General features: G+C 28.8%; 2 protein-coding genes across 2 annotated transcripts; both read left to right on the top strand.

Annotated features, from left to right (window-relative positions):
• The first annotated feature begins 1407 nt into the window (after positions 1-1407).
• Positions 1408-9919, top strand: LOC108778428 (protein THEM6). Its single transcript, XM_018545604.1, has 5 exons — positions 1408-1486; positions 2963-3359; positions 6514-6728; positions 7738-7923; positions 9611-9919. Exons 2-5 carry the CDS (start codon positions 3200-3202, stop codon positions 9722-9724), a joined length of 675 nt encoding a protein of 224 aa, XP_018401106.1. The 5' UTR covers positions 1408-1486; positions 2963-3199; the 3' UTR covers positions 9725-9919.
• A 3154-nt stretch (positions 9920-13073) lies between these two features.
• On the top strand, positions 13074-16010 carry LOC108778431 (protein THEM6). The gene is made up of 3 exons (XM_018545606.1): positions 13074-13295; positions 15440-15654; positions 15744-16010. Exons 1-3 carry the CDS (start codon positions 13151-13153, stop codon positions 15978-15980), a joined length of 597 nt encoding a protein of 198 aa, XP_018401108.1. The 5' UTR covers positions 13074-13150; the 3' UTR covers positions 15981-16010.
• Positions 16011-16268: the final 258 nt, after the last annotated feature.

Genomic DNA, 16268 nt, shown 5'->3' with positions numbered 1-16268 from the left:
TATATATATATATACATGTTACTGCCATGTAATTCCATTGTTCTCCACATTCAATTTCAGAACGTATCTTCTTATCTTCTGTAGTATTAACGCATTCACTATGAAACAATGCAAACATCACTTCCCTCGGCAAACAAGGAACGGCGAACGATTCCGCAAAGCTTTGCATTTCATCGATAATATTGCCTATAGCGATAATCTTGCTACATCGAACTTTTTAAGGATATTGACATAGAAGCGCCATTAAAGTTAACGATGAATATAGCTGACAGATATATATAATTTTTAAATAATAAATTTAATAATTTATTGTATATAAAACTAATATAATAATTGTTTTTAATAGAAAATTTAACGATTTTTTTATCCATATAATACATGAGTTTAATCATAAATTCATTTATTCATGAAAATCAATTAAGGCTTATTTACTTACTATGATATTTCAGGTTTTGACATAAAAAAAAAATTACACAAAAATTCTTGTAAAATGTATTACCACTTATTAGAAAATATAAAAATTCCAGCTTTTATATTTGGTGTGAATAGAAATTATATTAAAATATATATTTTTAAATAAAATATTTATAACTTATATAGAATACGTTTATAAAATGTACCAAAAACACTCTATACTCCGATAATCAATAAATATAATCATATTTTAAATTGAATCACACCAATCAGAAACAATAAGCTAATGTGAATGCTGTTTAATTGAAATAAATAAATAAATAGATTTTATTTTATTTTGAAGTAAAAGAAAACTTTTATTTCAGAATATTTTACACAAGCTTTTTCTATTAAATGCAAATATTGTTTTACTAAAAACATTTTTATTTTAATATATTTTGCAAGAATTTTTATTTTGTTTTTTTTAACGTTGTTAAAGTTCTTTAGTGAGTGCTCAGGAGTTTTAAAGAGAATTTGAAACAACATAAATATTTATAGAAAATTCAATGAGTCTATTATTAAAACATGAATGTTCTGATGATATTTGTTTAATTTTTTTATAATCCTTATATTATGTATGTAATTATTATTGGCGCGATTATCGGTGAGCAAATCCAGGCAGCATGATATCACCCCTTTTAATTAAAGACTTCGATTTAACTTTTTTATTTTATTCATGGCTTATGGGATCAGTCATATATTAAAACTTGTTAACCATGACGTTTCCTGAGCCGCTGTAAACCTCCCACCCGAAGAACCGGACTTCCTAGTTGGATGTCCTCGGCGCAGATGCGGCTTTTGGGAAGGGACATCTCTCGGTGCCGGCAACGGCCGCCAGTCGAGGACGTCAAGCATCAGTGCATGAGATGTCATCGGAAGGATAAGACCTCACCACCGGACATGTGCGCGTTCCGGTGTGCGAATCTTTACTCCGCGTATTCCTCTGTTTGATACCGGGCTTTGTCTTCGGAAGATCTTATCGGTGGACCAGCGCACTCTTCGTACAATTTACCGAAGGTTCATCGGAGATCTTGTAAGTGTTAATCAAATAAGACACGTCGAGGAAAGTGACATTGTGCGTATTACATAAAAAAGAAAAAAAAACGGATTTCGTATGTAGACGCTAAATTTTTGGGAAGATAACAATACAATTGCGGCACGATGGGTCAGGGAGAACGTGTCCCGCCTGATAATGTGACGGTAAACGCGAAAGTATCGAAAGCGAGCTCTATGCGGTGCAAAAGTCTATTACTTCATTTTGTTCGATTTTTTGCCGATTCGTTTGCCAGTGGAAACAATCGGTTAGCATACCGACGCTAATCATGTTCGATTTAATTTTCTTTCTCCATTTAAACAAGGTAAACATTACGCATACACGCTGTATGTACTAATGTATTATTTTGAACGAGTCGCCTCTTTTATAAGGCTAGAAATTTTTTAGAAATTTTTTTTAATTTTCTACGATAATGTTACAATTTTACAACAAATGAGTTGTAAGTACAATTAATAATTGGTGGATTAAAAAAAGTTTCATTTATTCGAATAGATTTTATACTCATATAGCATAGGCCTCCAAGAGATTTCCTAAAAACATCCAAAGGGCATTATCCTTACGTCCTAGAGATGTTCCCAGGAGGTCTCTTGTGGAAAAGGTATATTGTGCATGGGCAAAAAATGTAGGAACCGGTTCTCCGGCTCGCGTTTTTCGCTTACCTTCAGATCGGCAAGGTTAAAGCAATACAATAAGACAGATGCAGCATATCTATCAATGTAGAGTATAATAAATTTGGGCTTTTTAATGATAGCTGTTCTAGTATGCTATTATATGTGCAATGTTACATCTGCTTTCTTACCGTAATAGACAAGGCTATAAAGCATCCACAGATTATTTTCTTTCATTTTATCATTAACTTTTTGTTAGGCTACTTTTGGGGAGAGTATACTATTGGCCTTATCACGTCATTCTATCTTTGTTTTACATGTAATAAACGATAAAGATAACATAAGATACAATAGTGCTGATAACACACTCTGTGAACACAACTCATAGATATGTCTGACTAACATTGTTTCTCATTATGCTGATTTTTATCACTCTTTGAAGTTTTTTAATTAACAAAACTGTTCTATTAAGTAATTATTAACGTTGTCGGCATTATATTTTATTAATTTATTTTAATACGAATTTTATGGGAGAGATCTGATAGTCAGCTGTCAGTTGTCAATAAAATTATTTATTTAGCGTCGGTGTGTGTCAAGTTGCAATTTTAATATTTATAGTATTTGCAACGCATGCCGTAATAAAATTCGCGCTACAATCGAGAGTATATGATTATGAACGAAAATATTATTAGTCTTGACTGAAATGTATGAAGTATGAATCATTCATAATTGTTAAACCTGTCCAAAAAACCTGACCCTCGGACGCCGGAAATCAAGTCTGAGTCCAGATTTTAATTTTTGTCAATACAAGGCTCGTTAGAATGACATCATAACTCAACATTTTAAGATGAATCTGTGGACGTCGCTGCAACTCGTTTGCGGTCTTTCGAAATGGTGCGAGCGCAACCTGCGTTCTTATTGACGGGACGAGGAACGCTGTCGACCGTCGAGACAAATCGATAAACCGGGTGCGAGTGGTGTTGCGGCGGTGGAAGATATCCAAGAGTCTAGCCACCTCCGACCGGAAAGCGTCTGGCTTGTCGCCGGATTGATTTTTGTGGAGCGGCAACCGCGCGACGCGAGGATGATGATGACTTGTTGGGTCCTGGTCGGGGTCTTCGTAACCATCGTGCTCATTTACGGCCTCATCGAATTTCATTATTTTCTACGCATGTTTATCACCGTCTTCCTTGCGCGTTACTGCAAAAAAAGGGTGCACATTCTTGACGAAACCGTGATTTACGGTATGTGAGAAGTATACTCTAAATTTTAATTGATAGAATCCATTAACATCTCATTAGCATTAGTTTTTGGAAACTATGTTTAGAAAATATTTATTTAATCGCAAAATCTCATAGCATAAATTACGCTATTAATTAAAATTCATTTTATTCTTTAATGTGAACGACTATATGTATAGTAAATACCATAAAATAATTAATTACAGATTTATCTGGTTTTCACGTTGTAATTTTTTTATTAAAGATAATAAGAATTTTTTTTGAAAATATATATACATTTGATTGATATTATGATAATATCAAAAACATAAAACAATATTTTTATATTATATTCGAAATATATGAAATCCTTGCAACTTTGACGATTATTCTAACATAATACTTATAATTAACCATGTCTATAAAATTAGATACGTATAGGTAATTTTGTTCAATCAATAAATTCCAACATATATCACAGCGATTTAACATTAATTAACGAAGTATTAAAAAGTGATTACGTTGAAGAGCCATTACATTATTTTGTTATTACAATAATTTTTACAATTTTAATTATTTTAACATAATGATATAATTAACAATATGTCTACAAAATTGAATATACAGATAATTTAATTCATTTAATAATTTCCAAAAGCAACCACGATAATGTAATATTAATGAATGAATTATTAAAAGGTGATTAAGTAGAAGAGTTACCATATACACGTCGTTTTGTCGTATAATATAATCAGGGTTGGGCATATATTTGAAATATATACTTTCATTTGAAAAATAGTATTTGTAAGACAATTGTATTTTATATTTTTTGTGAATCACATAAAAAGAATTTATATTTTATATATTTTTCATGGAAGCATATAAAAATATTTTATATTTTGTATTTTATTAATAATTACGAAGGAGATTGAAAGTATTTTGCATTTTGTATTTCAAATACTATTCAAATACTTGTATTCAAATACTAAAACTGATAATCTTATTATTTGAATTACAAAATACAAGAAATTTTCAATCTTCCGATTTTAAATACAAAATACAAAATACTTTCATGTGCTTTGCTGAGAAATACGAAATACAAAATACATTAACAAATACTGCATTTTAAATAAAAGTATTTTAAATATGTGCACACAGTCCTGGATATAATCTTTACAATTTTGACTATTTTAACACGACAATTTAATTAACAACATCTATAAAATTAAATACACTAGGAAATGTTGTTCTATCAATAATTTTAAACGACCATTTAATACTAATTAACAAGATGTTAAAAGACAATTACATTGAAGAGTTGTTACATATATCGTTGATCTATATATAATCTAGGAATCCTTACGATTTCGTTCGTTTATCTCCCTGTTATATTAACCTTGACTTATCATATAAGGAATCAGTTGGTTGAAATGTCACAAATCCAGAACGTTGATTGCGTAATAACGCGCTTGAATATTAGGTGCAAAATATTAATCTCAAATTTCTTTCTTATGAGAAAAATTCTTTTTAAATTTACCTTTTTAACAGATAGTTTCGAAGACCTTATTTTCTTAAAAAAAAAAAAAAAAATTACAAATTTTTTTTAATTTGAAAACTTTATTTCTAAAGAGTCACTTTATTAAAAAAAAAATAAACTTTATTGAAAAGTCACTTTGTGACTGTCAGAAGTTACGTGCACTTGCGCATTGATTTCTGAAATTTTTTTACGCAGTATACATGTACATACTTTTAATATAATTTTCAAGTAAAGCACAAATTGTCATAATATCAAAATAATGTCAAAATATCTGCGCTAATTTAATTACTAAAAGTTACTTTTCAATCAACTACAGAATAGTTACTGTTAGATAAAACTCAATGCATTCAGACATACTGAGAAAAATTTTGGTCCAATGAATGATTATTAATTAATGTTCAACTTAATAATGTTGTTTACGTTAATTAAGGTCCAATTATTCATTGATACAATAACTAAATTCATTTATATAATTATATATTCATTCTTGCAATAAATTCTAGTAATAGTTTTATAATCTAAGAATTCATTGGACCAATTTTCATTAATTGTAGGAATATTTTATTGTATTTACGTACAGTTTTGATTCAGTGCATAACATAATAAATCACAAAATTTTTTACACAATACTACATCTCGTCGCGTTGCTTTCTTTAATGTACACTTTATTTGACAATTACTTTATACTGAACTCTATTTTTGTATTCTAATTTGTTTATTAATATTGAGGGGGATCCAAAACATTAGATCGGAACATCTATGTGCAATTGTCGTTTTATATTAATAAAATTTAATTACACAACGTTTACCTTGTATTTGGCTTCGATTGGCAATTTTGTTTATTGATTTTATTGCTGTAGAGTTTTTCTCTTTTTAACTTGTATTATTAAAAAAAAGAACGAAATCAAGATTTGTGAAAAAATAAATAAAATCTAACAATAAGATACAACTATCTAAAATAAAGCATTGAACTTTACATTTGAATGATGTATGGTTTCTGTATGAATCTTAGCATTTGATTTTATTTACGTTTACGTTGCTTATACAATTCATATGTAGCTTTTCAACGAATGCCATAACCGATTAGTCGCATATACCTACATACATACCTACGCAAGTACTCGGCCACAGTTACGCGTCCTTAATTCTTTTAACTTCATCCGAAGTTAAAATCAACCATGTCTTAAAATCATCGTATTCCATTGTATAATGTTATTATGTAACGTAACAATGTCTAATTTCGATCAATTGTACAGAAATATAGTTATTTTATACACAGTTTCAATATGTATGAAACATCAAGGAGAGTTAAATTTCCTGCCTTTCAATGTGAGAAACGTTCGATGTTCAATATACAACGTACATTTAAGCATGTGAATTGTGACCATTCTAACCGTTGGGTTTTAATGTTGTATTTAACAATTCATATTTGTAGCACTCATCGTGATACAAAGCTATAATTATGTCGCATCACATAACATAAACATGTTGTTGTTACGTTTACATAACATGTATCTACATCTTAATTGTTCAACTTTTGTAATCATGAGCAGCAAATGAAGTTACGTGATTCGCAATGTAATAGACTGATTTTTAAATCAGGTTATAAAATTGAATTGCAGTGCATATCTTAATTTGCAGGCATTTGCACTACTAACGACGTGGACGCGCTTTTATATCACATGAATAACGCGAGGTATCTTCGCGAGCTCGATTTTGCGAGGGTTGACTTTTACGAGAGGACCGATCTTTACCGAGAAGTTTGTTCCCAAGGATCAGGTGTTGTCCAAGGAGCTGCCACTATACGTTATAGGCGTTTCATCAAGCCGCTAACGATCTTTAAAATAACATCTAAGGTAATTCAAGAAAATTGAATTTGAGTACATGTAACATTTTTTTCACAGGTAAAGAGGAAAAATACTTACTTACGTAAACACAGGAAAAAACATCGAATCATTAAAAGAGTTCGCAGTACGCATGCTTGTTACAATAATAATTAGTTAAAGAATTTTTTTAATATAAAGAACTACATTTAAAAGGCATGTGCTTTTATCGTTAACGTTTAAATAACTATCATGTTATTGACGTTTGAAAAATCGTCTTGTGCCAAATTTAGATTGTTTTTCTCGAGAATAGCATCTTTTGTACAAAGTATTAGCCGCACACATTACATTGATCTGCCACAAGAGGATTGAGGCGTTGCATATACCGGATGCGAATAGCAAACGCGTCAATAGACGTGTCAGTTATTTTTTTTTTCAAGGCATTCGTGATCCTAAAGTAAATGCCATTTTGATTTCGTAATTGCAATGCACCACGCGATCGTATGACGCATAGTCTCGAAACTTATGATGGTTCTTCTTATGGAGATGTTTGTCCTTAATGTCCTTAACAGACATCAAACTATGTATCAAGATAAATAAATAAATGCATGAATGGCGGCAGTATACATCTACGCAAAGCAAATACAGGCAGGGCCGTATTAAAAAAATTTGTGCCTAAGGGCTTATGTGATTTACAAACGCCTCTCTTTCATCCCAATAACGTCAGCATTTCTAACAATCTCTTTTTTTCCAGTAGTGTTTCATTACCCGTATATGGATTACCCCTATTTTCATTACCGGTATTCACATTACACATTTTATGTTTTATACGAAAGTATTTATACGTAAACTCGATACGAGAAGCGCTTCGCGATCAAAGTAAGATGTTAATTAATACATACACACATATGTATATGTATACATATATTCTTAATTAAATTTATCTCATAATCAGAAATATAACTGCAAAGAACAGATCTATCGCGCGCGAGCGAATACGCAATCTTAAGTAATATATAATTTTGTTAATTTTGTCTTCCAGATTATTTATTGGGATGAGAGGAGTTTTTTCATGGAGCATCGATTTATCACGCCGAGCGATGGTTTTATAAGAGCAATCGCGATTTGCAGACAAAGACTTCTAAACTGTAGTGCCGACACTGTCATTGGTGCTCTATTGAATCGTAGAGTGAAGCATAATGGAAATATTGAAGCAGGTGTAACGCAGGTAGGAACTAATTGCAATTATGTTTATATTTGAAGAACTGCAAGAATTTTAAATGATTTAATTGCTATCAAGACTGTTTATCACAATAGAAAACGTACATGTTGATTAAAATGTTACGTAATGAGCACTTACTCGTACATTGGTTAACAAGGTTTTGGTAATATTGATAAGACTTACACTTTGTGTTACTATGTTAACTCTGTTTTTCATGTCTTATATTCAAAAATTTATAACACATGTTATTTTTGTATAAAGAGATTTGATTTTTGAAAATTAAAAGTATATGGCGAATTTTTGCAATTTTTTATAAACTATTTTATAAAGATATACTATATTTCCTATATATATTTTACAATGCACCAAATAAATTTTATTATATATCTATTTCATTATAAAATAATAAAGTAGATCGTTTACAAAAACTTTGAAAACAGCTTATGTCTGTATTTTGATTAATTAAAATAAAAGTTGGATTTCTCATGTGTAATTTTAAGAAGAAAGGAAAAAAACTTTAAATCCATTTTGCAATATAAAAAGTGAAAGAAAATAAAGCAGTTATTAAAAATTAAATGACGTTTTAACATATATTTTAATAATAACATATTTTAATAACAAAAAGTTGTACGCAGTTTTTATTAATATTTTGTAATAAATAAAAATTTATGTAGAGCCAAAGCACGGCGCGGATATAACAAGTTATGATATTACAACTTATTTTTTTATAACATTCAAACGAAGATTTTTTCGTAACTTGATGCAGGTTGAAGATTGTACGTTTTGATTCATTTTGGAGTCCTTTTTAGCAATATTAATACAGCAAATTACATAATTAAGTTCCTCAGTTATTGAGATTAAGTCACTCATAGGCTGATAGAACTGAAGTGGCATCTGGTCCAATAATTTATAATTAATAAGTAACAGAGCAAAAATTCTAAACGATATCAAATCTTATTGGACCGTGAGAGTTTAAAACCAAATATCGATGAGAACATGCCGTAATGGTCAAGCTGGATCTTGGATGCTTTTAATATATAATTTCGTGTGAATTTATTGCGAAAAATGTTCCGTGTGAAAAATGTTTGCGAGCATACCAGAGATTCGGGTTTGACTCTCGGCCGATATAATAATTTTCGTAATAATTTTCGCAATATAAATTAATTATTTACAGATTTTTAATATGTCATTCATAGATTTTAATATGTTATTCAACATTATTAAGATATAAGATGCTATGAGCATCAAAATTGTTACATTGTTAGTCAATTTAACTCGTAATAGTACTGCGGTAGTTTATTAGAGTTTGCGTTGTAAGTCTGAAAAAAAATTTTCGGCGCGCATTTAAGAATCTACATACGTGATATAAAAATTTTTTAATTAATTGCAAAGCAACTTATCTCAATATACCAACATGTAAAAAAGCTTTAGAAAAATTTTAATTTTTTAAAATTGCGAAAATAATTCAAAAATAATTTTTTATCATTTTTTAAATTATGTGTTATAAATTACTTGCGTGTTTAATTGTCTTTGGAAATTTAACATGTTTTTTTATGATAAAATAAATAATTAATAATACTCTATAAGCCTGATATTCCATAATCGAGAATAAGAATAATTAATATAATAAATTGCAAAGTGAGAGATCATTTCTTCTTATTTCTCTAAGTTAAATAGTATAATGTATCATTAGGTATCTCCTGTGCGACCAGAGATGCCACCTGAAGTGAGTAGGTGGATGGAAAGTAACGAGATATCATCAGCGATGTTGAGACAGGAACCAATCACAATAACGACGCGTTGCTGACAAACGGACGCCGCGACATCCAGCGGCGTTTTGGCACCGATATACACAACCACGACTGTGTAACAAGCGGAATGCAATCTTTATTCTTAATTGCCGGATGATAGATGTTGTTCTAGGGAAATTCCATAACAAGATCGATTAAAGATTCTCGCTACTTGTGTGTGTTTAATTGTCTTTGAGAAGCGGAAATTTAGTGCGGCCTTACAGTAAAATAAATGATTAATAATGACTTACTATAAGCCTGGTATTCTGTAATCGAGGATAAGAATGATTAATATAATTACGGTGACTATGTTTTTCTATTTCTATAGAAACATAGATTGGCCAAATTCTTAGATAAAAGTAAATGATTAGGTATAAGTAAATTCTAAAAGAATTTTTTAAAGAAAAATATAATAATTATTTGTTACTTTTGTATTTTATGATTATACAGCTTTGTGGTAAAAAATATTAGGCATTTAAATTTTTTTTATTTATCTAGACTTCTTTTATATGTGTTGTTTATTTATATATAATTACTGATATTATATACAAATTTAAAGGATACTTAAAACAAAATTTAATTTAATAGCAAATGTCATAAAGTTTAATTAAGTTAAAATTTTAAATAATGGTTAATAAGAGGCCTAGTATTTTTGAATAAAGCTGTATAATAATATTTCCCAGCTAACGCTAAATATTCATAAAAAGTTCGAATCATATTTTTCCAACGTGCTGAATATTCTAAAACAAGAAAACTGAATCGTCACGGAATGCTTGATTTGTAAATGTTGATGAAATGTTCAGATATTGAACATTTCTTATGATAAAAATTGTAAGCGAGCGAACAATAGATATCTTTGTCGACAGAAGGTCGCAACGGAGAGCATTTATTCGTACATAATGATTACCATGGAGAGAATATAAGAAGTGTAGTATTGTTTTTCTTGTGACTTTTCGCCGGATAGCGAATTAATGTGCCTTCAACCTTTCCACTTATGTGACACATAGATTATCAGAACTGTGTGTGTGTGGAGCGACATAAATTAACCATAAAATAAATAATCCTGCCTATACTCTTAAAAAAATTTTAAATAATGAACCGCATTCTATATTTATTTAATTCAAACAAAAAAGAAAAAGTAATAAAAAAATCTACTTTCATTAAAATAATTAAATCAAGGTTTAGGTACGTAGTATTTCGCCTGTGAATAAAATGATGAGCTCCAAAATTGTTCTCCAAGGTGAAAGCACATATAGATGAAATATACGGACATGGAATTTTTAACTAATATTTGAACGTTGTTTATACATTCTATAAGTATTTCGGAATATTCTTGGAATGCTCTTTTTAAGAACCTTTTATGGACTTCTTAGAAATATTTAGCGTTTATGGTTGGGATTATTTACGTTTGATCGTAAAAAATTAATGTAAAATATTGTTTTAAAATGTCAAAGTATTAATTGAAATAGCACATATAGTGCACATTAAGAAAGTTGTGTAACTGCATATATGTAATATTTTTACATTGTAGTAAGAGAAGAGTACCTCAAAATTAGAAACAAGATATATTTTTCCAGGAATGGCAAATAACGTGTCCATCTCTGGATTTTTTATGTACATTAATTTATCGCTGAAATATTACTGTTGTATATAAAAAAATAGAATACTCACTTTTAATATGCTATTAGCAACTATATAGCTGATTAAAAAAAATATATAAAGACTCTTATTAATAAATAAAAATAAAAATATAAGTAAATGGCGTGAAAGAGTCAATAGGTAATTACCTTTCTATTCGTCCACCGCGGTTTACATCTATTGAAAAAATTTGAAGATGGCTCGATCAAGAAACCGAAACATGTAGTTATACTGTTAGACCATAAGGAACATCTAAATGTTAGACCACCTAAACATTGTAAGATTTCTAACGAAGATTATTATTATATATCTATATTTTACATTTAAATATTACTGACTGTTGATTCTTTCACGCTATTTAATTATATTTTTATTGATTAATTATAATAATATATTGTTACATGTTATACATTAAAATTTTTTTCTACAAACTACGTCGATTGTCAATACGGCAGGGATATAACAAATATTAATATTAAATATAATATAATAAACTAAATATTTACATTTACTGTAATAATGAATGCCTGTGTATTTATAACTAGTATATTAGGTGCCTTCACACATTGGAAGAAATATATACCTATCTATTATAAATACGTTATATAATAAACTATAAATACGTACCTTTGATCTTATTTTTTCTAAAGTAATCATGATATTCTACTGAGCTTTTTGCTTACACATAATGACTGAACTTCGTTTTGTAACTGATAGGATATGCGCATACGTAAGCATAATTCGCTGATTAACAAGATCACTGATTTATTAACACCGATGGTAGTCTATGCATTTATATTGAGTACTTTTTAAATAACATCCACAAATCCTATAGTGCTATTCCTGATAAACAACTTACAATTAGTCGAAAAGTCTTTTGTCATTTTGTAATTTTTGTAATATCTTTTTTTTGTTGGTGAACAAAATATCTGAAATTGTTATAAGATAGTTTCAAGATATCTTTTAAGAGTTCTTTTAGAAACATTTCTAAAATATCTCATAAAAACTGATATCTTAACACTGATATCTTAAACACTGATATCTTAAAATTATTGTACGCATCGATTGCATTTATTCGGCAATCTTTAGAAATTAATATTCCATTAAAGGACTTTTTGACTCAGTTTTTTTTATCAGAAATAGCACTATATGATTAGTGGATGTTATTTAAGAAACGTCCTATATATCTGTTAATTTTCTTTATTGCATCTTATCTAACGTTTGATAAAAATTAACAAAATTTTATAGAAAGTAAAGAATGAAATTGTAAAACTTTATTTTTAATTTCTCAACTAGATCTTTATTTATTTAAGATTTACGATTAGTCAGTAAAATAAGGTATTAAAATTTAAATCGTATATATAACAAAAATATATAAAGGTTTTCCTTATTTGTTAGAATTGCCTTTACATACGTTAAAAGATATATTTAAAATTTTAAATAAACAGAGAAAAAACAAATTAAAATGATTTATCCAACGTGATTAATATTTTTCCAACACGATAAACATTTTATATGTTATGCGTGAATATTTATTATAAAGAATTTAAACATTTTTTTATTTACAAATTTCCAATTTTCAATTTTAATTTTGGCTGTAATTTTTCGATCAATCGACGTAACAGAATATTAAAGCGTCTTTCTTTAACGCTTATGAAACCGGTTTTTCGAAGACCACCGACAACCAACAAGTCAGAGTCATAAGCCGACAGTCAGTCTTCCGTTGACTGTGAAAAGGCTTACATCGAGTCAACGTTATTTTCGTGCTGTCAGATAGCGAGAGATACGCTGATAGAAAGCTGACAATGTTGTGTTCTTGTTTCGTGGCGATAATCGCCATCCTTTACATTCTATTCGATGTAAATTATTTTATGAGAATTATCCTCACCATCTTTTGGGGCAGACTTTTCGAGAAGAAGAAGAAACTCTTCGATACGACAACAATTTATGGTAAATTCTTGTTTTAGATTAAAATTACATCGTGCATTCAATAAATTGCTTGTCTTTGTTAATTTGTTTGTGTGAAATCTGTACAACAACTTTATGTGCCTTATCAGATTAGATGAGGCATTTTAATTGCAAAGACATTAAAAAGTAATAATATAAGTGGAAGAACAGAATATTGCGTAAGATGAAAATAACTAAATTTGTTATGTTATCAATACAAGCGTGATGAGGAAGTAAGATTATGAAAAATAAAATAATTTGCTTAGTGTACATAAAATAAAATGTAGATCATGCAAGGTCATAGTATTATTATTATATCTTATATAATATATGTACAGTGATTTGCAAAAGTTTCCGGCAAATGACATTTAGTACTCTAATTTATAAAAAAGAACCGGATAAAATTTTAATCATTGTAATCGAGTGTTAGTGCAAGATGTGGGTAACGAAATTTTGTATTAACATTCAATAATGATTAAACTTTTATCAGGCTTTTCTTTTTTTGTAAATTAGAGTACAAAATGTCACTTACCAAAAACTTTTGCGCGCTACTCATATCAAAAAATAAGATTTGCGTTTTTAAATATTTTACAATAAAAACACATACAAACTTTTGTAAAGACTACGTACACAACCTCGTGTACAATTGTTTTCGACACACCACATGTTCATAATTTATTATAATTGATGTACACTTATTTATTTATGATATTTTTATGTTTTCAAATGTATTCAGCTGCATTATCATGTAAACGTATCTAGCTACATTATGTAGGTCGGCAAATAACTGTACAGAATAGTACACTAGTACATCGGCATATTTCTTCACTTTGTGGAACATCGTATTCGTTTTTACAAATGCTTTTAACAGTTACATACACATAGATTGCTTCTTGTGATAACTGTTGCAAACTCCAAGAGTTTATTTCTTTATGTAACTTTTATCCTTTGGATAGAACATTTTATAGAATTTTTCATGTAACTTTTAAGAATATTTATAAATATAAATTTCAAAATATTTGTGTATAATTTTTTTTTTTAATTTCTTAAGTTTTTTGTACGAATTAGAACGTTTCCCAGAAATGCTGAGTCTACTTTTTTTAAGATAATTCTTTATAACATATTCTTTATACATAAGTTCTAAAAGAATGTCAGATTTCTAATTTTTCTCATAATATTTCGTAAAATTTAAAGAAGTTTAAGATATTTATCTTTTAGAAATCTGCATAAAATATAAAAAATTTTTAAGACTGTTATGAGACGTAAGAATTTTTTTCACTTCAAGTAAAATTTATTTAAGTTGAGCGCAAATCAGATAAATGTGATTAACTATTAAAAATATAAATATTCAAAAGATAAATATTTATACAACATTTAGACATATGTAAACAAGTATAGAATGAGATATTCCACATCAAACTGAGCACCTTTGAGAGAGAAACATTGTAATTTTTATTTTTTATTTTTCTTTTAATTTGCTGGCATTCTACAAATAACAATGTAAGACGTGTTCTGCAAAAATGTTCGATATTTTTTTGTAAAATTATTTACGCTTGTAAATTGCAGAAACTCATAAAAAGCGTCGCTCATGCGAACATTCAAATTATTATTTTGTTGTAATCATTAGTCGTGCAAATAAAAGCTCGATTTTCAAGATATTAAATTGTTCTAATATAAAATTTTCAAGTTGGTGAGTTGATGATGAAAAATGTTAATGTAAACTGTAAACAAATAAAAAATGATTTATTTATATAAAAATGATAAATTAAACATAACCCATCCATAAAACATCTCTTGCTTATTTTTTATACGATCGATTAATAATTTCGGTATAATAATTTAAATGTTTGCATAAACAACGTCTTTTTTATGAAAGTTTGCAATTTGTAAGTATAAGTAACTACACAAAAAAAATCCCAACATGTGTTTTATATTTTTATCTACGCAGAATCTATTAGCAAACTAAGAAAAAAATTTGATGCTTTAAAGGTGTCCAATTTGATATAAAATGTCTCATATTCAGTTTTGAGAACAATCAAACCTGAGAAGCCAAAACTCTTCGGTTATCAGGAAACTTAATCTGTTCTGTTATAATAATAATAATAATAATAATAATAGGAACATCAAATAAATTTCTGTTGTTTTAGGAATTTGCACCACTCAAGATGTTGACTTGGTCTTGAAGCATATGAATAATGCACGATATTTGCGCGAGTTGGATTTTGCGCGTTTTTATTTTTACGATAGATCAGGAATTTACGGTGCTATTGTAAAAAAAGGTGGCGGTGCTGTTCAAGGTGCATCCACAGTACGATATCGTCGTGCGATTCCTATCTTTACACCGTACAAGGTCACGACAAAGGTATGATCAATATATGTACTTTGCTTCTTCTTTTTCTCTTCTGTTTTTTACGCGCGATAATCAAGTTGCTCCAATTTGCCTTATTGCAGCTCATTTACTGGGAGGATAAACACTTTTATATAGAAAACCAGTTCATCAGTCTCACGGACAATTTTATTCGCGCCGTTATATTGAGCAGACAAACTATAACTGGCTTGAAGGTTCCGGTAGAGGAAATAATTGCCGAGATCGAACCGGAAACACGCAGGCCGGAGCCTACCAAAGAGCTTCAATTATGGTTGGAGTCTATGGAAGAATCATCTAAAAATCTGAAGAAACAGAAATAAGAAAATGTTTTGTTTTTAATGCGTATTTTGTGTTTGACAAGTTATTTATTTAATTTTCTGTTAGATCGGTTTTTACGTTATGATTGATTCTTTGTTATATTGCTATACATATACATTTTTATGTAGTCTCAAAAGGTGTTCCACCATTATAATAATTTAGTTTTAGTTTTATATCTTTTTGTGATATATAACATTGTTTTTTAATTATTTTAGTCAGAACATTATTTTTAAATTAGAAATGATAAAAATGTATTACACACCTTGGCACTAATTATGGTACATTGTCGA

The sequence above is a fragment of the Cyphomyrmex costatus genome, unplaced genomic scaffold (assembly GCF_001594065.2).
Source record: "Cyphomyrmex costatus isolate MS0001 unplaced genomic scaffold, Ccosl1.0 scaffold5, whole genome shotgun sequence".
NCBI classification, from domain to species: Eukaryota; Metazoa; Arthropoda; class Insecta; order Hymenoptera; family Formicidae; genus Cyphomyrmex; species Cyphomyrmex costatus.
This window is presented reverse-complemented; position numbering and strand designations above follow the sequence as displayed.